The 19,866-nt window shown below is 36.1% G+C and overlaps 1 protein-coding gene across 5 annotated transcripts in view; it reads left to right on the forward strand.

The window, feature by feature from the left end:
• The window catches only part of NRG3 (neuregulin 3), a 1,030,680-nt gene that overhangs the window by 898,854 nt on the left and 111,960 nt on the right, over nucleotides 1-19,866 (forward strand). For 3 of the 5 annotated variants that reach the window (XM_069460365.1, XM_069460367.1, XM_069460366.1), the window contains exon 4: nucleotides 10,034-10,060. In XM_069460365.1, coding sequence (XP_069316466.1) covers nucleotides 10,034-10,060 — 27 coding nt within the window. The remainder of the gene's footprint in view (nucleotides 1-10,033; nucleotides 10,061-19,866) is intronic. The other 2 variants (XM_069460368.1, XM_069460369.1) reach the window with 1 other exon arrangement.

A 19,866-nucleotide genomic window follows, 5' to 3' on the forward strand; every position in this document is an offset into this window, starting at 1 on the left:
TTCAACTGAGTTCCCAACTAATTATTAGATAATAGTTTCCTCCATTATTTTAATAAAAGAGCTTCCCTTGGTTTTTCTACACTACTAAGAATGATCCAGTTACTTTGGGGGAAACCATTATTAGAAGCCTCTGCCGATTTAATTTCCGTTTCTTTATTCTATTAAATAAAGGAGGCTTACATTAGTCCTTATGTTATTAACTACCTAATGGATTTAGGAAGCCGCTAGCAAGAGAAGAATTGTCCTTTGCATTTAAATGAGACAAATACCACCCTCAGCTGATTATGCATTTAGGGAAAAAAGTTTCATCCTATTGCTACATTTTACCTCTGAAAAAGTCATAAATTAATCCATTAGTGAGCCCAATTGTGTCTTCTGTTGTGCTCATTATAAGGAATCCCCAGGTGTTCTGGGGCTTGTAAGTGTAAATTAATGTGACTTTTAAACTTGGTAACAGAAATATGCAGCACAAAGATCATAATTTATGAAACTCTTCTCATACCATTTTCTTTTTGTAAAAGAAAATGATAACATTAAATATTAAATTAAGGTGTTCCCCAATATTGAAATGTGTTATCTTGTTAGAATGAAACAATGAAACATAACAACAAAAATCAAAGAGTTGCCATGTTTTCTTCGCTGTTGCCCGATTTTGTGTATCATTATAAAAGTTCCATACCAAATATTAGGGAGAAAAAATATGTACATTTTAAGACATAAATTAATTTATTCACATACTCAGTTTTTATCCATATATGTATTCAATTAACAAAAATGCTTTAAGCAGTTATTACCTGCTAGACAAGCTACATAGTCCAGGAGAACGTGACACCACCAGAAAAATGAGATCAAAATAGAATTCAAAGAACATTGTGAAAAGGAGAGCTCTCGGGCAGTGTGTGAGCTGAGTCTTGAAAGAAGTGCAAGAGATCGCAGCTTGTCCAGAGCTCTGAAGCTTTTAATAGGCTTGTGGTGTTGAAGCACTTGCATTCATTCTGCAGGTGCAGCTCAGTTTGTTCAAGGAGAAAAGGCAGGAGCTGAGCAGCAGAGTGGAGAACATGATGGAAGACCTGTGGAGGCTTCTCTCTGCAACTCTAGTGTCACTCAAGGCTGCTGCTTTTTTTTTTTTTTTTTTTTTTTTTTACAGAGACATTAAAATAAAAACTTCTTATCAGAGTAGTCACCTGTGTAAAGGCTTGGTTTGACTGAGGTGTTAGAATGGGAAAAGATAGGATCCTGCCACCCCTACCCCTCTGGGTGATTCACAATTCAATGAGGAATAAATTTTATAACTCCAAATATGGAGCGCACATGTGTGTGTGTGTGTGTGTGTGTCCATGTAGAACTGTTGGAAATGCCCAGAAAATCTGGAAAGTTTTGGTGTCAAAGATGGCCTGAGTGAAAGCATTAGTGTAAACTTGAAATTATAGTTTATATACATGATTCACTTTAAAAAACCTCACAATAGTGTTCTTTCAATGAGAAAGAAAATTGGTGGGATTATGAAAACGTTCAATAAACATTGACTTGCATCTGCTACTGGAAAGGCACTGGGGAGGTGGAGGAAGGCTGGGAGGAAGCTCACAGTTCCCCTAACTAGTTATTATATAGATATGTCGCTACCACTGCTAGTGATAATCCAAGGCATAATAATCCTACTTGCTAAACAGAGATCTCATTATCACTCATAGAAAAGTAGAGCAGATAACATTATTTCAGGAAATCAGAGATAGCTTCAGGAGGAATTAGGCCTGGAAAGATGGGAGGAGTTCAAGGCCAGTGGAATGGCTATAACAAAAGCATGACATGTGTGAAGACAGGGCCACTAGGAAGTACTGGCAGAACAGAATGCTAGGAGGGTTGGAGGAAAAGGTTGTTTTTGTTTATTTGTTTGGGTTTGTTTTTACTTTTAAGTTATTTTCTCTGGGAAAACTCTGTATAGCTAGCTACCTCCTACACTTAAAGAACTATTTGTAATACCATTATTTTTTTTTCCAGAATACCTTTGCATAAAACAAAATATAGCAAACCAAGCCAGCTAGGCATTAAGAATGGACAAGCCTGACCTTCAGAAGCTACAGTGGCTTGCCACTAAATGTGAACTCAACCTAAAGAAAGCTACCTAGTTACCAAAAGAAAAGGAAAAAGAAAGGAAGGGATTAGGTCCTTGTGTCTTATCCCACACCATTTCTTGATGGTATCAGGCACCACATAAGAATAAGCCTCCAGCACATGTGCTTGTTTATGGCCTTAGCCCTGAGAGTTACCCCTGCCTGTCATAAATTGAGCTTTCTCAGTGCTGCCTATGTTCCTGTGTCCTAACCTAGGAGTACCTCTTCCCAGCTATGACTTCCGTTTGCCTCCCTAGAATGAATTCTCTTCACTCCATTCTTGCCATGAACTTTCTCTTTTCTTAAGTCATCAATAATGAGATTTTTTTTTTTTTTTTTTTACCAGATCAGCTACATCACAGCATTCGGCTGCTCTGGGTCAATATCTTGGGCAGTCGGTCCAGGATTGAGAATCCTTTAGCTCCCATAGACCCTCTGGGTAACGGTCCTGTTTAGTTCCTCTGTGTTAGGTAGAGGGACAGCAGAGAGTCCCTTTCCTGAGATCTCCATGTCACAGAAGTTGTCATCTATGTTGGGAGGTGGTGGTGAGTTGTCATTGCTCTTTGTTTAGTGGAGTATAGCTCAGAGCAATGGTTCTTTAAATATGTCCATCATTTTCTGAATTAGTGTTCATTATGAAAATATCAAAATTTTGAAATTAAAACTATGATTAAAAGCATGGTATTGAAACAATTTGCTAACAAAGGTTTTAGTTAGTACGACAACTACAAACTCACATACAAACACATGACTATTTGCCATAAAATCCCTTCTTTATTTTTATTTCATTCTCTTTTTTGAGTAGACCTTCCCCCATTTTATTATAATCCTTTTATCTATTAACAATAATCTCTATTGTATATCTTCATATTAACCAGGATTGAAGTTGAAACATTAGACTCCAAAAAGGCATGCAGCAGCTATGACAAAGATTACTTAAATTGAAGTTATTAAGGGACAAATGCTTAAATAGCATATATAATAGCATTCTAATTACCATGGAAAATTTAATATTTTTTCTGATAATTGACCATTTACTCAAGTGAAGCCGAAATTACATACAAAAATCATGTAACAAAGATTTAAGTGAGCTGGACCTTCTCAGATAATAATCTGGTGTTTATGGACTTCAGAATCATAGACTCATGTAAGTAGCAATTAAATGTACATTGATTTGGGGGAGTTTTCTGGAAACATTTGTGGATAGTGTTTCTCAATATCTAGTTTCCATCAGAGGTGTCATGTTCCTCAGAGTCTTCAAAAACTTAGAAGTGGTTATGCTCTGAGAGAGACACAGACAGATGTCACACGCAGTGGGCATGCCCAGTGGGCAACAGGGCTTAACCAGGTGGCATTTCATTCATTCAACAAATATGTATTGAGCATCTACAAAATGCTGGACCCCGTGATAGCAGGGAGTGATGAAAGAGGGAGCGGGAGCAGAAGCAGCAACTATCCTTCAGTTCTGGAATTTATGATGCTTTTCCCCACCCTAAGCATTAGGAATCTACCTATATGGCCTTTCCTTGTTTATAAAAGCTTATTTTCTTTAGCTGCTAAATGAGGCCCAGTTGTACTATTTCACAGGTTAATTTTAAAAATTAGATAAAATGGTATGCATAGAGGTGCCTGGTGAGAAAATATGAGAATTTTAGAAAGTTGATAAAATATGAAAAGTTGTTGGGGGACATATTGTGAGTCTCAGAAGCAGGAACTCCGTTGTATTCACCTATGCAGTTACTTCCATCAGTTACATAAGCAAAAAAAAAAAAAAAAAAAAAAGCACTATTTAATTTTTGAATGAAGAATTCTTCTATTAAATGGTAATTCTTTTTTTTTTTTTTTTATTTCAGCATATTACGGGGGTGCAAATGTTTAGTTTACATATATTGCCTTTGCCCCACCCAGGTCAGAGCTTCAAGTGTGTCTGTCCCCAGACAATTCTTATTAAATTTTTTAATCAATAATTGTGACAATTGAAACAGTTAAGTCTAATGTTCCAAGATGTTTGCACTGGAAAATTCTACAAGCTATTTAGGCAAGATCATCTCTGAAGAGCAAACGGTCACCCGTAAGCCTCAGGAGCAAGGCTGTTTCCATATTTCATTTCGTAGAACAGAATGCTCATCTTGAGTTTGTACTACATAACATGTGGCACAGTTTCCATGGCTGCCTGTTTCTCCTCCTGTGATACAAATGAGCATTCTCACTCAGGGAAAGAGAGGAGATGAGGAAATAGAGGTGTCCCTGTTCATCAGGAGTCAGCAAGAGAGCTCTCGCTGGGGCGAGTGGGGGAGTGTTGGTGGGGACATGTCACGTTCTGTAACACGGCCCGGGAAAAAAGAAAGGGACTGTGTGCTTTTCTGGAAAAGTGGTTTTGCCTCTTCCATGATTGATGGCCTGTCTGGTGTGAGGCTGGCCACAGTAATAATGTCATGACCTACTCTCCACAGTAGAAAAAGCTGTCAGTTCTGCTGCGATGGAGGTGAGGAGGGACTGGGATTATAGAGCTGTAATGGCCACAGATAGTCCCCTGATTTGGGCTCATGGGGCTGGGTGACTTCATGTAAAATTGACCTTTAGTTTATTTTACATGTACTAGAAAGAAATAGAACAAAAAAAATTAGCAGAGATTAATTTTAGGAGGTTTTGAGAGAGGTATCAATTTCTTTTTATTAACATGATTTTTTACTTCCCACATTTTATTCATGAACTTGTATAAATTCTAAAGTCAAATATGTATATGAAGTATATAAATTTTATAATAAAATTATATATTTAACACGGTAGCATAATTTAGTGAAGGGAGCATAGAGTTTAGAATCCAATCTACATTCATATCCTAACTCTTGCACTAAGTAGCTAGGAAGAGTATAAAATAATAAAATCCCTCTCCTTTTAGGTCAGACATTATAGGGTTGAGCGCAGCACCTGGAAGGGGAGTGTCACACTCTTGACTGTTCCTCGTCCTCCTTCCCCGCTGTGGGATCTAAGGCCTGAGAGATTCAGGTGTGGCTGCCACCCTCCTCCCTGCTGTCACAGAACACAGGAACCCATTGCTGAAGCATGAGACAATGACATCTCTTTACAGTGATTCCAGAAGCTACTAGAGAATGATGAGCTCAGGTGTTAAGGGTCAGCAAATATTCAAGACCCAGCTTACTTTCTTACATAAATCCAATTTCGTCTTCTCAGTTGAGATGGACTACTTCTTCCTAGAGTGTCACCAGTAAAAAAGTCATTTGACAGGGATCTGCGGGTGGAATCTACAGAGTGACAGATTTCAGTTCAGGTATTAAGATAAACCATTTACAAGTGACATATTTTGTAATTGAGTGGGTGGTTTGCTCCACACTTATATGGCATGTAATTCCCAGAGTGAATACCATGTATCACTAGTTCCACAGGGTGCTCCGTGACAACGTGGCTGTTTTCATCAAGTTGGGAAATGCTGCCTATTTAGCTACCACCCAGAGAGTCTCCACACATGTAGGAGGGGTTTGGGGGATTCTTGCAACAGAGAAGCCCACTGAACTTTAAGCCAGTCTTCTAACTTTGCAAAACACAGATCAATATTTTCACGTAACATGCTTTTCCACATCCACAGAGGAAGGGTTTAAATCATCACATTTAGGACCATTATATGACAGAATCACTTTGCTCAGTTACTCTTAATACAGGGCTGGCACTTAAAACCTACATTCATGTTGCTTTGCCCAGGGCTGCCTTGTGGTGGGTTCCTGATTATAGCCTGGATGCCAGCATGACTCATTGCACCCCAAGACTGGAATCAAGTCGAGGATTGCTTTCACGTGCTCTTTCTCAGCCTGCCCACCTTGGGGAACTGTTGCCAGCCCCTCTTTGTCTGTCAGCATAGAAACAAGAGGTACATGGAACCATGGACACTTTAGAAACATGGGCCTTAAATTTCAGTTAGGGTTAAACAAGAGAAATAAGTTCGAGAGATCTATTATACAATGTAACAACTATAGTTAATAACAATGTATTACATACCTGAAAATTGCTAACAGAGTAGATTTTAAATGTTATCACCACAAAAGAGATAAATATGTGAAATAATGTGTATGTTAATTAGCTTTATTTAGCCATTCCACAATGCATACATATTTCAAAATATCATATTGTACACCATAAATATATACAATTGACAATTCGTGTCAATTAAAAAAAAAGTGTGGGCCTCTAATTTCCAAGAGTTTTCCAGGAGTTTTTGGTATTATAGAATATTCACTTTGTCTCCTGAGTCATCTACCTAGCCTTACAATCTTCAGAATGATTTCAGCTCTGCAGCAGAGCTGCTGGCCTTTGTTAAGAGTATTGCCAATTAGTTGTAAGATCATTTGGTTTAATGCTTGGCATATTTTCAGACAGTTTTTTTTATGTCACTTGCTACATGTACAAGCAAGTAACTTCAACTAGGCCAGCCTCGTCATAAAGAAATTTCCCATTAACCAATGAATAAATATTAATGACTTACTAATTTGGATCCTCAGAGACAGGGACCGGTTGTCTTCTCTGTCCCCCCCACTAGCTTGTATCTGACACTTCATCAATAGACTAGGGGTGAGCGAGTAAATAAGTGGTGCTTCTACAGTGCCTGAGGATACTTGAACACAACTTGTTCTCTTAAGTGGATTAAATAATTCCTCCCTGAAGATCTCATTACTTGATGATTTTTGTAAAAATTAGCTTTTTCTTTATAGGGAGGGCACACAAAAACTTTGAGTGTAACTGGTGACATGTTCCCACCACTCACAGCTGGTGTGGTTTGGGGACAGTTGGTGCCCCTCTCTGTGCTTCTGTTCCTGTCCCATAAAATGAGCATAACCACAGCCTTGTAAGTTGCTGTGAGAAAATACTTCAAGCAGTTCCTGGTACATAGTTAAGTGCTCAGTAAATGTTAGCCACTGCTTTAGAATCCGAAGGTGGGAGTATTTTAAAACAAATCCAATTTTAATATGTAAAAAGTTAATTGAAGTGTTGAGAAGAAGGAAGTTATATATTCCAATACATGCCATAGGGAAAATCAAACTGTTTTTGCTTAAATATGTGCCTCGTCTCCCACCCTATTATCTATGCAATTCTTGGCACATAGTTTGTTGAGTGAGTGTGTAAATAAACTATTCACTAATTAATGTTCACCTCAGCCCTCTTGATGTTTTCCTGCGGGCCTGCGTATCCCAGGCAGGCTGTTTGCTTTGAGAAATAGCCAGTAAAGGGTTTTGAGAAATATTGTGGTTTATGGTCTGTGTATGACTCAAACAACAAAATTAATTGGTTTTCTGTCATCTGTTCTTAGTAGATTTTCATTGATTCTTCTGTATGAGCCAAAGCCTGTGAGTGTCTTAAAACCTGCGATAGTGATCGCAGTGTTCGTATTTTAAGAAAACAGTGGCAATGTGTGTATATGTGTGGATAAGAGAGATTGTAAATATGATCTAACTTTTTATTTGTGTGATCAGTGGTATCAGTTTCCATGAATAGGCTATTATAAAAATTAATAAATAATTCCCTTTGAAATCCAAGAATATAAGTGCCATCTTGCTTGAGAGTATTTCTGAAAATTACAACTCTAATAATTAGATGTAACTTTTCTGTTATGTTAGAGAAGCCATATTTCCTTGCTTTCCTTGCATACACCTATAAGTGTATGAATAATTTTTAAATTCTGATTTCTGTCTCTGCTTTTGGTCATGAATTTATTGTGGTTGGAAGGTGTTCATGTTTATCAAACATACCACTCACTTTTTGGCACAATTTACAGATTCACAAAGCTCGATTCTCCTTATTCCAGTCACATACAGAGGTGGAGCAGCTAAGGTCATGGAAGAATGAAAAAGGCTACTGATCATCCCTATCCACAAAACAGACTATAGGCAGCCAGTTCTGAGCCAGCTCAGCTCCACCAGAAAGTTCTTGTTCAACCAGGCTGAAGCTAATGGCTTTGTGCCTGCCCAGTCATGTCACTGAACTCACTGTGGTCCTCTGCTCCCTGATTTCTACACACTCCCCTCTCCTGAATTCCTTCCTGCGCCTTCTCTTCTGGCTGTATGCAAAAGTTTAGTTCTTTATTCCAGGTCTTTCTTTTTTTTCCTTGCCTTTAGTCTCATGATAGGTAATCCCACCCATATCCTTGTATTTAAATACCACAACTCGAGTCTCTCTAGTGTCCTAAGTGCACACAGTCATGAAGCTTCTTATTGGCACAAGAACACAAACATGGTCTTCCCAACTTTTCCACAGACTTTACTGTTTGTGTCACACATTTTCTCCCTCCCTGGAGCAAGTTGATGGGTCGCTGGCCTCTTCATCCAGTGCAGAGTTTCTGCTTTTCCACTATAGCCCTTATTAAAAAGAATGACCAGAGCCTTTTCTCTGTGATCTCCCATTGATTTCTGAACTACTTGAGAACAAGAATCCTGTCTTTACATGAGCATGTGCTCGATACCATCATAGCGCCTGTCAGCACAGAGCAAGCACCAAAGGCCGTGTGAGGAGAAGATGCATCTGCTCTTTGGAAACATTGCCACCCTCTTTGTTTACATAAATAGACATTTCTCAATCAAAATATGTTCTAATCACTTAAAAACTATTCAGAGGCAAATTGATAGAGACAGAAAGGAGATCTGAGGTTACAGGGGCTGGGATGAGGGACAAAAGGAGAATTATGGCTTTGGAGTACAGAGTTTCTGACTGAAGTGATAAAAAAGTTCAGAAATAAAGTGGTAGTGACTGTACAGCATTGTGAATGTAGTTAATACCACTGAATCATACACTTAAACATGGTTAAAATGACAAATTTTATGTTATATATATGTTTTTCCACAATAAAATAAAAAAAATGAACTATTTACAAACAGGAAAGGTATTGAAATATTCAAGGTAACTAAATGCGTATTTTCTAAAAGGAAAGGATTTACTAAATAGAGAACTAGTAAAAAGGAAGCTCAGCTATTAGCCTTAGGAAAAAATATAGTAGCAATACCTTTTTTTCCCACTTATTCTCATTTCAGATGACTACTACTGCAACAGAAAATATCGTTAAGTAATACCATGAATTTAAGAATTGAATAAGTGCAAAATTAAATGATCAAAAGAAAGCACCATTTTAATAAAGAAATCTCTGAATCCTAAGATCGAATGCTTGGACCTAGCCCAGCACAATGGATCACTCTGCTGATCATGAAAACTTGAGCTGGTCAAGACCCTTTGCTGTCCATGTATATGTGCAACTGTCATGGAGACGTCTGCCATTTGTTTTTGTTAGGATGGATTGTCAAGTTGAATAGTCATGGGACTTAAGACTCAGGGAGACAGAATATGTGCCTGGGATCTGCCTCAAATTTTGGGACCTATGGAAGATTTTTAGTCTCACTGAAGCATGGTTTTCTCATCTAATAAATGAGAGGAAGAAAGAGAAAAGTCTGCCATCATTGCTTTTTTGTGAAGGTGAAGATCACCTGGTTAGGGCCTTTCATGCAGGAGTTCTTTGCTTACTCATCTTAACATGGAGGTTCAAACAAGTTTATGTTGAACAAATAGTCATTCTATGTAAAATACCATTAGTTCTGAAAATAACATTAGTACCAGATGTTCTTTGTGTAAGCAGTTTTTCTTTTTCGCTAAATTTATACTTGGCATAATTTGTAATTTATGCAGTATTAGTCCATCTAAAATTTCATACTATGGTTCAAAAGCTTTAAGGAAATAGCTGTCTGTGTTCAGAGCACCCACATTGTTGGTGGTTTGTAAGTTATCTTTTTCAAGCATAATAGTTAAAATTGACACATATTCCTTGCCTTGAATGTCAGTCTGATCAACATTGATTTCTGTGTGTGGAATTTTTTCTAACCTTTTCCTCTTTTTCTGTTCCCTTCTCTTCCATGCTGACTTCGGTGTAGCAGACCACTTGGGGATTGAATTCATGGGTAAGGCTAAACAATTTGCTTATTTAATATCCTAGAAAAGCTAAGTTTTATAATGTACATAGTGTTCTCCTTCCCCATCTGATTATAATTGAAATGTCTCATTATCAGATGCTATTAGTAGTAAAAAATGCTTTTGTTGATTTTTCACTAAGTAATGGCTCAAAATGAAGGACTTAACTACTTATTGAAAAGGCAATTTAATGTAAGTGCAGCTTCTAGAATCATACAGAAGTTGAATTTGGCTCCTGGCTTTGATTGTTTCCTCTAATTCTCAATTTTCTTATCTGTAAAATAGGGATAATAATAGTTTCTATTTTACGGCACATATGAATTGCTTAGCAGGGTGTCTGCAACATGGCAAACACTCAATAAGTGATAGAAAATAATGGCTTTTAATGTCAGTTTTTGTTATTTTCTTCTCTAGTTGCTTGTCATTTTACATGAGGACAACTTTGGCTATATTTTGGTATCAGTCTTAATTTGGAGTGTGGGCTATTAAACACTTCTATTTACAAAATTAATGTATTCCTTTTAAAGTATTTGCAGCAAGTGGCCTGCTTTTTGAAGCATTACAATGCCTTCCATGGGCATTATTTTCTATAGTTATAGATAATTGCATTAACTTGGACAATTATAGTAAATGAAAAAAATATTAGTTAAATGAAAAAAGAGCATTCCATAAGATTCAAAGTGCATCACTGTACAGGACCAGAACAATACTAAGACGTTAGTTAGGGAAATTGAGAAGATCTAAATTTGAATCCAAAGTCATCGTGATCTGCATGTTTGGCTTTTGTTGAACTTCAGATTTTCTCTCTTAGATGATGTAGATATGAATACTTGCTTCATACATGAATATGTTTATTCTGATAACACTTATACATGTACCCATATTAATTTATCCATTTACCCATTTATTCAGTAAATGTGTACCAAGTCATTATAAGCAAAGAAAAAATGCAAAATGCTAGAGATAAAATAGGGAGTAAAAACGGACAAAAAAACCCAGTACAAAGGAGCTTATAGTGTAGTAACCTTACAGATGATCATCAGGTAATAAAACTTAAATAAAATTACAAATTTCTTAAGATCTGCTCCAGGCAAGATGCTATTGGCTTGGACTTGTGTGATGGTAGAAAATGTGGGGAGAAGTTGATAGGTATTTGGGAAGTAACATTAACAAGTGTTTGAGAAGGATTGGTGTTGAAGGTGGAAGGAGGGAGATTATCAAGGATGACTGCAAGGTTACAGTTTGCATATGTAGATAGGAGGTGGGTCACTGAGAAAGAATACTGACAGAGGAAAAGATTTACAGGAGATGTTTACTAGATTAAGTGTGTGGAAATGTTGAGTTTGGGGTAACTTTTTCATATTCAGGAGAAGATGTTAAGTTGGTAGTTGTATTTCTGGAAGTGTTGAGGGTTAGTTAGAGATTAGTGATTGCATCTTTATATTGGAATTGGTCTTCCATGTTATATTATTCATTAGTGCTCTATTATCTGGATACTGCCTCATAGAAAAGGCAGACAGATCAATTCCTGCAGGTTTGGGGGTTTGTTAGATATATGTAAAGGAAAGTCAGAAAAGCAATGAAATTCAGGATATTATTCATATGAAGCACCATGGAATATAATGTAGATGTGAAGGGAAATGAAGAAAGGATGACTGCCTCAGTGAAATCAATTAATAGCCATCATGATAGTGCTTGAGCAAGTTGGTGAAATGGAGAGATGACAGTCATGTAGCAGATTGGTTGACACTGATTTTGAAGATGGAGGAGTTATAGGAGATGACAGTTTTCAAAGTATTCCTATGTGAGTGAGTAACCAAATTGAGGTTGAGGAGGAAATAATTTGAAACTATAGATCAAGGATTTAAAGGACGTGGTTTTGGAGAGGTTGTCTAAGTGGATGTTACAGTTACTCGTGATGGGTTGGGACAGAAGGAAAAAATGTTTGTTTTATGCAAGAATCTCCAATAAGTGAGATGGACTATACTGGAGTCTAGTAGATGACAATGAAGAATGTTTATTGTATATAGATAAGGATAATGTTAGCCGCATCAAAAAATAGTGCCTATGATATTATAATGGCTCAAGCATAGTAGCAATTGATTTCCTGCTACTACTTTTTTCCTGTCCAAGGTAGTGTTTTGTGTGTGTGTGTGTGTGTGTGTGTGTGTGTGTAGCTAAACACATTTTTTTTTTTATTTCAGCTTATTATGGGGGTACAAAAGTTCAGGTTATATATATTGCCCATGCCCCCCCATCCCCCCGAGTCTGAGCTTCAAGTGTGTCCATTCCCTGGACAGTGCACACCGCTTTACCTGTCCAAGGTAGCAAATAACAAACTTTCATTTAAACAGTGAATCAGGGATCCAGGCTTCTTCCATCTTATGGTTTCAATATCACCTAGGTTTTCTTGTCATCTGCATCTAGCCAGCAAATGGGGAAAGAGATCGTAGCAAATGTATATCTGCTTCTTAAAAGACCTAAGTCTAAAAAGTTTCATGTCACTTTTCGATTAACATTCTATTAGCTAGAGCTAAATCACATGGCCACATCTTCCTGCAAGAGAGGCTCGGACATGGAAGATTACTGGTTCTGAGAGAAAGGAGGAAATGGATTTTTAGTAATTTCTCCAACAGTGTGGATGGCATAAACTTTAAAGGAACAGAATTTTCACAAGAAACAAGTAGTTTACAACCCAGCAGGACAGATCCCTAACTTTGAGAGTGAGAAAATAAAAACAGCTTTTGATAGAGGTAGAGGAGAATTGGTCTACTCAGGCAAGATCCAGGTTTCCATTAAAGTAGGAAGGAAGAAAGAATCAAAGAAGAGGTTGAGAATGCAGAGGGGGTGCTGCTGATGTGAATAAGCAATTTCAGTGAGGCAAGTAGAACGTTTAGTCAATGCAAGAAGAGTAGAAATCTGAGTCATGGGACACAAATTGCAGAAAATTGTGGGCATGGTTGTGCAGTCGAGTATGGATTGTTGAGAAGGGCACACAATCTGTACTCTCCTCCTTCACTGAAGATGGTGAGGATTAGTGTCATGGAAGTATTAGCATCAATAGCCATGTTGAGGAAAATAGGCACTAGGTCTTGCATCTAGAGAGATTAGCCCCAGTGGGCTGTGGTGACTGCAGGCCCAGAGAATAGAGGCTCCATACATTATTTAGCAAAATGTCCACAGATGCAGGAAACGATGCATGGCTGATGGTGGGCTGGGGTGGCTTCAGATCCCACAGGCAGTGTGGCTGTGGGTATAGCAAACTAAAATTGCTACACATGTGTTAACCACCACTGTCAAAAGAAATGGACCAATCTCCATCCTATTGTGCTTTGCCTGAGGACCTCCAGAGGCACTGGCAACTTACAGCATAACAGGTTGCTATAGAATCAAAATATGCATTAAGAGGTCTGTGTTAGAACTCACTTAAAGGAATGTAGTTACTGATATCGAAAAAATTATGGGTTATCATGTAGTTCATCCACATGAATCTCAAACCTAAGGTTAGAGTGAATTTTGCAAAAGTTAGAGTAAAATCATAGCTATAAAGTCTTGGGGAAATGAGTTTTCAGTGTGTGATTATTGGACTCCAGCAGTAGAGATTATCTTGGAGGGAAGGATTGGGCAACAACTCAGAGTTAAGGCAGTGGGTAGTATGTGTATAGATAATGACAACTAACAAAGGATGGTTTGAAATGGTGATTAGGTTTATAGATTTAGTGAATATACTCTTTTCGCTAATTCATCCACACAGGTTGCTCTGACTAAATGTGTAAAATTCTGTTTGTTGCTTTGGAAACAAATATTTTCAGATTTAACTTGTGATTGAAAAATCCATATTTGTAAAATTTCTTCCATTGAATGTGCTATCATCCCAAGTCATATGGCATCTCTAGGTATAAATTCAGTTGGAAAGCGGAAATGAAATGTAGGCATAGTCTATGTAAATTTAGTCATGTCAGTTTATTGGTGTGCCTACAATTGATCAATACTAGCTCTGTGTGTATGAATTTCTTTAATAATGTTTTTAGAGCAGTTTTAAATTCACAGTAAAATTGAGCAAAATTACAGAGATTTCCCATATGCCCTCTGCCCTAAACATGCACTGCTGCCCCCATTATCAACATCTGCAAGAGTGGTACATTTGTTGCAATTAACAAACCTCCCTTGACTCCTCATTATCACCCACTGTCCATAGTTTTCATGATGGTTATACTCTTGGTGCTATACATTCTAGAGGTTTAGAAAAATGTATAATAGCATGTATTCACACTTACATTAATATTATCACACAGAGTATTTTCACTTCCCTAAAAGTCCTCTGTGCTCTGCCTACTCATCCTTTCCTTCTCCTAAGCCGTGCATTGATCATTTTACTATAGTCATAGTTTTGTCTTCTCTAGAATGTCATAGAGCTAGAATCATATCTTTTAATACTTGCTTCTTTCACATAGTAATTTTTCCACATCTTCTCATGGCTTAATAGCCCATTTCTTTTTAGTGCTAGGAAATATTCCATTGTCCAGATGTACCACAGTTTATTTATTCACATCTTGGTTGCTTCCAAGTTTTGGCAATTGTGAATATAACTGTGTGAATATAAAAAACCTCAATGTGCAGATTTTTATGTGGACATTAGTTTTCATCTTTTTTGGGTAAATACCATAGAACGTGATTGCTGTATCGTATTATAAGAGTATGTTTAGTTTTGTAAGAAATTGCTGAACTGTCTTCTAAAGTGGCTGTACTATTTTGCATTCCCTCCAGCAAGGAATGAGCATTCCTGTTGCTCCACATCCCCTCTAGCATTTGGTGTTGTCAGTGTTCTGTATTTTGGCCATTCTAATAGGTGTGTAGTGTTACCTCATTGTTTCAGTTTGCATTTCACTGATGACATATGGATGTGGAGGATCTTTTCATATGCTTATTTACCATCTGTATATCTTTCTTGGGGAGGTTTCTGTCAAGGTCTTTGGCCTATTTTTTAATTAGTTCACTTGTTTTCCTTTTGTTGAGTTTTAAGAGCTCTTTGTATATTTTGGATAACAGTCCTTTATCAGATATGTTTTTTTGCAAATATTTTTTGCCATTTTGTGGCTTCTCTTTTTAATATTCTTGACAGTAACCTTCATAGAGCAGAAATTTTTAATTTTAATGAATTCCAGCTTATACGTTCTTTTTTCCATGGATTATTCCTTTAGTATTGTATCTAAAAAGTCATTGTCAGACTCTAGTTCACTGAGATTTTCTCCTATGTTATCTTCTAGGAGTGTTATAGTTTTGCATCTTATATTTAGGTCTGTGATTTATTTGAGTTAATTTTTGTGAAGGATATAAACTCTGTGTCTAGATTCATCTTTCATCGCATGTGGATGTCCAGTTGTACCAGTACCATTTATTGAAAATGTTACCTTTTCTCCATGGTATTGCCTTTGTTTCTTTGTAAAAGATAAGTTGACTATATTTACGTGTGTCTATTTCTGTGTTCTATATCCTGTCCCATTGATCTATTTCTCTGTTCTTTTGCCAAAACCATGCTGTCTTGATTACTGCAGCTTTGTAGTGAGTCTTGAGGTCATGTGGTGTCAGTCTATTTTTTTTGTTTGTTTTCAATATTGTGTTGTCTATTCTGTGTCTTTTGCCTATCCATCTCTATAAACTTTAGAATCAGTTTATCAAGATACACAAAATAACTTGCCAAAATTTTTATTGGGATTGCATTAAATCTATAGATAAAGTTGGGAAGAACTGACATTCTGGTAATAGTGAGGCTTTCTATCCATGAACATGGAATACCTCTCCATTTATTTAGTTCTTCTTTGAACTCTTTTATTAAAGTTTTATACCTTTATTTGTATAGATATTATGTACATTTTTAGACTTATATCTAAGTATTTCATTTTGGGGATTGATAATGTAAATTGTATTTTTAATCTCAAATCCCACTTGTTCATTGCTGGTATTTAGGAAATCAATTGACTTTTGTATATTAACCTTGCATCCCACTACATTGTTATAATTATTTATTAGTTAAAGTAGATTTTTTTATTCTTTTGACAAACAAATACAATTTTACTTCTTCCTTCATAATCTGTATATCTTTTATTTTTTCTTTGTCTTATTTAATTATAATAGCTAAGACTTCCAATATGATATTGAAAAGGAATGGTAAAAGTGGACATCTTTGCCTAGTTCATAATCTTAGTGAGAAAGCTTCAAGTTTCTCACCATTAAATATGATATTAGCTATTAAGATTTTTGTAAATATTCTTTATCAAGTTGAGGAAGTTCTCTGTCCCTAGTTTACTGAGAGCTTTTATCATAATGAGTGTTGGATTTTGCCAAATGCATTTTCTCAACCTATTGATATGATCGTGTGATTTTTTTAGCTCGTTAATATGGTGGGTTATATTAATTGATTTTTGAATGTTGAGCCAATGTTGCATACCTGGGATAAATCTCACTTGGTTGTGTTGTTCAGTTCAATTTTAATGAGTTATAGAATACTTTTTTCCCAACTTTTATTATTCTTTCTTTGGGTAATATTATTTATTCTTGAGGTTTACCATAGGTCACAAGGTGATGATCTGAAGTACACGTCTTTTCCCTAAGTTTTCATACTCCCAATGTCTAGGTCTATATGTGCCCTTATTGATTAGTTGCAAAACCTGAATACTTCATACAATTTAAAAAATTCCTGTTTTATAGCAGGGAACTCCAAATCATATGCTTCAAAAATCCTATTATTTAATCAACATATATTTATCACACTTACTATATGCCAGATGCATAAGATATTGAAGGTGCAGACATATAATTCATATAGCTTGATATACAAAAGCTCTTAGACTAACAAGAGAGGAATATATACATAGTTAGGTGATATAATAAGTGCTATAAAAATGCTATAGGCAAGATAGAATAAGAACGAAATGAAAAGAAATTAATTAAATGGACTTGGAAAGGTCAGGGACATGTTTCCTAGAGAGAAGACACTTAAGCTGAGTACCAGCCAAAGTGGATAAGCTGTACTGAGTAATGCCATAGTGCAAACCTGTACTGGCACCATATTGCTTTCACATTAGGGTGAATCTCATTATTTCAGTCTCTCTGTCTGTGTCTATGAGCTCCCTGGAGTCACCAATCTAGGACTGGAGAAAGGGTATCAACTTCAGTAAAAATAATTACTGAAAAAGCTTTTCTGAGTTGATTTATTAATTTTAAGTAATAATTATCCTATTGAGTAAGCTATGCCAAGCCTAATGTTTATCAAACTGTCAACATTCAAAAGGAGTTTTTCTTAATTATATTCATAAATTTTTCTTAATGATGCTTCTGGGACTGGTACCATGGAAATTTCAACAACAAATACTGATCTGAAATACAGAGTCAGTTAAAAATAAAGTTAACTGACATAATTAGGGCAGGAATTTGGAACTGCATATAGAAACAAAATTGGGTTTATGAAATTTTAAAAATAAAAAATTGATATAAAACAATAACCAAAAAATATTTCTTAAATTGATGACCTAACCACATTCATTCATGCATACATGAGTGGAAATAGAGATTTGTAGGGTCAGATGTTTGAAGTTTCACTCACAGTGTGAATAGGTCAACAGATAGAATTGAAAAACTTCTTTTTAAGCCCAAGTACTCATTGAGTTGTGTGAGAAATTTAACAAATTATCCAGATGAGACAGTTGGCTGAAGGGTATGTCAGGTTGGCCGTGTTTGAAAGGCACAATTATCATGAAGAGAAATTTATCATCTGAGAAATATCTAATCCTGTGTCAAGTGCTCAGTCATGGAACAACCTATCTCTTATCTCCATTTGAGCTATTTGTTAAGTGGCTATTTTTCTAACAATGCCTTGATGCCTTTGACGTTCTAGGCATCAAAGTTGTTTGTATGAAAGCAGGTGCAATGCCATTTGAAAACATATTAGTGAGCCACAGGGAGAGCTGAAGATCCTGTGGAAGATCTTTCATGCAAATTCCCTTTATTCTCATCTGTAAAATGAAATGAACACTGTCAGTTAAATGTCTTGTTTTTGATTTGACATTGTTTTTGTGATAGCATAATATATCTATGCAAAGTCTGAATGAGCAAACTTTAGTGTACTGTTTTTGAAAAAATCAAAAGATTTACAGAACTTAGGAAGATAAGATTCTTGATTAAAATCTTAAAAAGTAATTCTAAGATAATTTTTGTGTTTTTGTAGTTAAAAAAACAAACAAACACTGAATTATCTATATGAAGAGGCCTAGAAATGTGTTATGCTCAAAGTCTGGGTGCTAGCCAAAGTAGGTAAAATATACTTACAGGTTTAGAATTTGATAAAGTTATTACTTCATAATTAACCATATATTATTACTTCATCTCCTTTTGTAAAAAAATGATTTTAGTGTATTTTAGTGAGCAATGAAGATGCTCTTCTGAGAAGTGACCAGTTTCTAATTGTTTAGATGATATGAAATGGGGAAATTTTCCTTAAAGATACCCTGCCTATTTTAAGTGAATTGTTTTATTTTTCCTTTAAATCTAACAGGGTTTTTTGTTAGTCAAATGAATTCATGTTTCTGCTCTAATTTGTGAATTGGCATTAGAAATATAGAAGTAAGGATCCTTTTCCCCTAAACTGAAGTCTCTGAAGTAGCTTTATTTGGAACAAAAAATGTTTCCATTCATTTGAATTTATCATGTTTTCTTATAAAATAAAATGGTAATTTATGGATACATATGTCTATATGTGGGTTTGTGATGGGTGTGCAATTAAAAGAGTATTTGTTTAGTTTTGCTTACGTGCCCTTGTGAAATGAGAAATCATATGTGGCAGAATCATTTAAGTTAGCATTATTGAGTGTGCCACAAAAGTGATCTATTGAACTCTCAAAAAATGCATGAGGTAGGAAATATTTATATCCTTATCTTATAAATGACCAAAATTGAGGTCTATTTAGCTGAAATATCTTTTCCAAAGAGCAAGAAAGTGGCCGATACCTGATGTGAACCCAAGTCTATCTTCCTCCAGAGCTCTTGAATTCTTTCGGTGGCCAGTTGTTGGGCATGACACAGAAGAGGGCTCATGATTACTCAGAGAGGTTGCACCCCGGCAATGTTTGAGGTGACAATGCAGTTCTGTAACTCCTCAGCTTTGAAGGTAATGTTTTTGGAGTCCCAAGATGTCATAAGAATCTTGGCTTAGTAACTCATATTATGCAAGCTAACTTTTAACTTGCTTAAATGTTGAAAAAGTATAAGCAAAACACCAATGAAACACTAGGCCATGCAGCTTAGATCTAGATTAATTCTCAATCACCAACATTCTTTCTGGAGATTTCCTCTCTCTAAGTAGTAGCACATAAAGAATAGTATGACTCTAATGAGGACTTCTCAGAGTTGTAGTTTCTATTAATAGCTCACTTAGGAGAACTTTAATGTTCCCAGAATTGGGCACAGATGAAAAAAGTCAAATAAACTTCGTTTATCCAGTGAGGCCATCTCTGAATGTTGCATTCACTTTTCTCAGTAGAATTTCATCTACTTTACCATGTTATTTATTTTTTGGATGAGTCTTGAAGCAGACTGCACTGTACTGAAAATATATATTGAATATAGTCTCCTCTTATTGACAAAGCTTGCAAGCACTCAATTGTTATAAGAAACAGAGGGAAGAAAATTATGTTCACTGACTATATGACTTATGGGCGCGGTAGGTAATTTCACGAGTTACCTTTTTTTATCTTTTGAAGTCATCAGGAATCTTAAACATGTAACGTAGAAAATCACCATA

This window comes from Eulemur rufifrons, chromosome 28 (genome assembly GCF_041146395.1).
Source record: "Eulemur rufifrons isolate Redbay chromosome 28, OSU_ERuf_1, whole genome shotgun sequence".
NCBI lineage: Eukaryota > Metazoa > Chordata > Mammalia > Primates > Lemuridae > Eulemur > Eulemur rufifrons.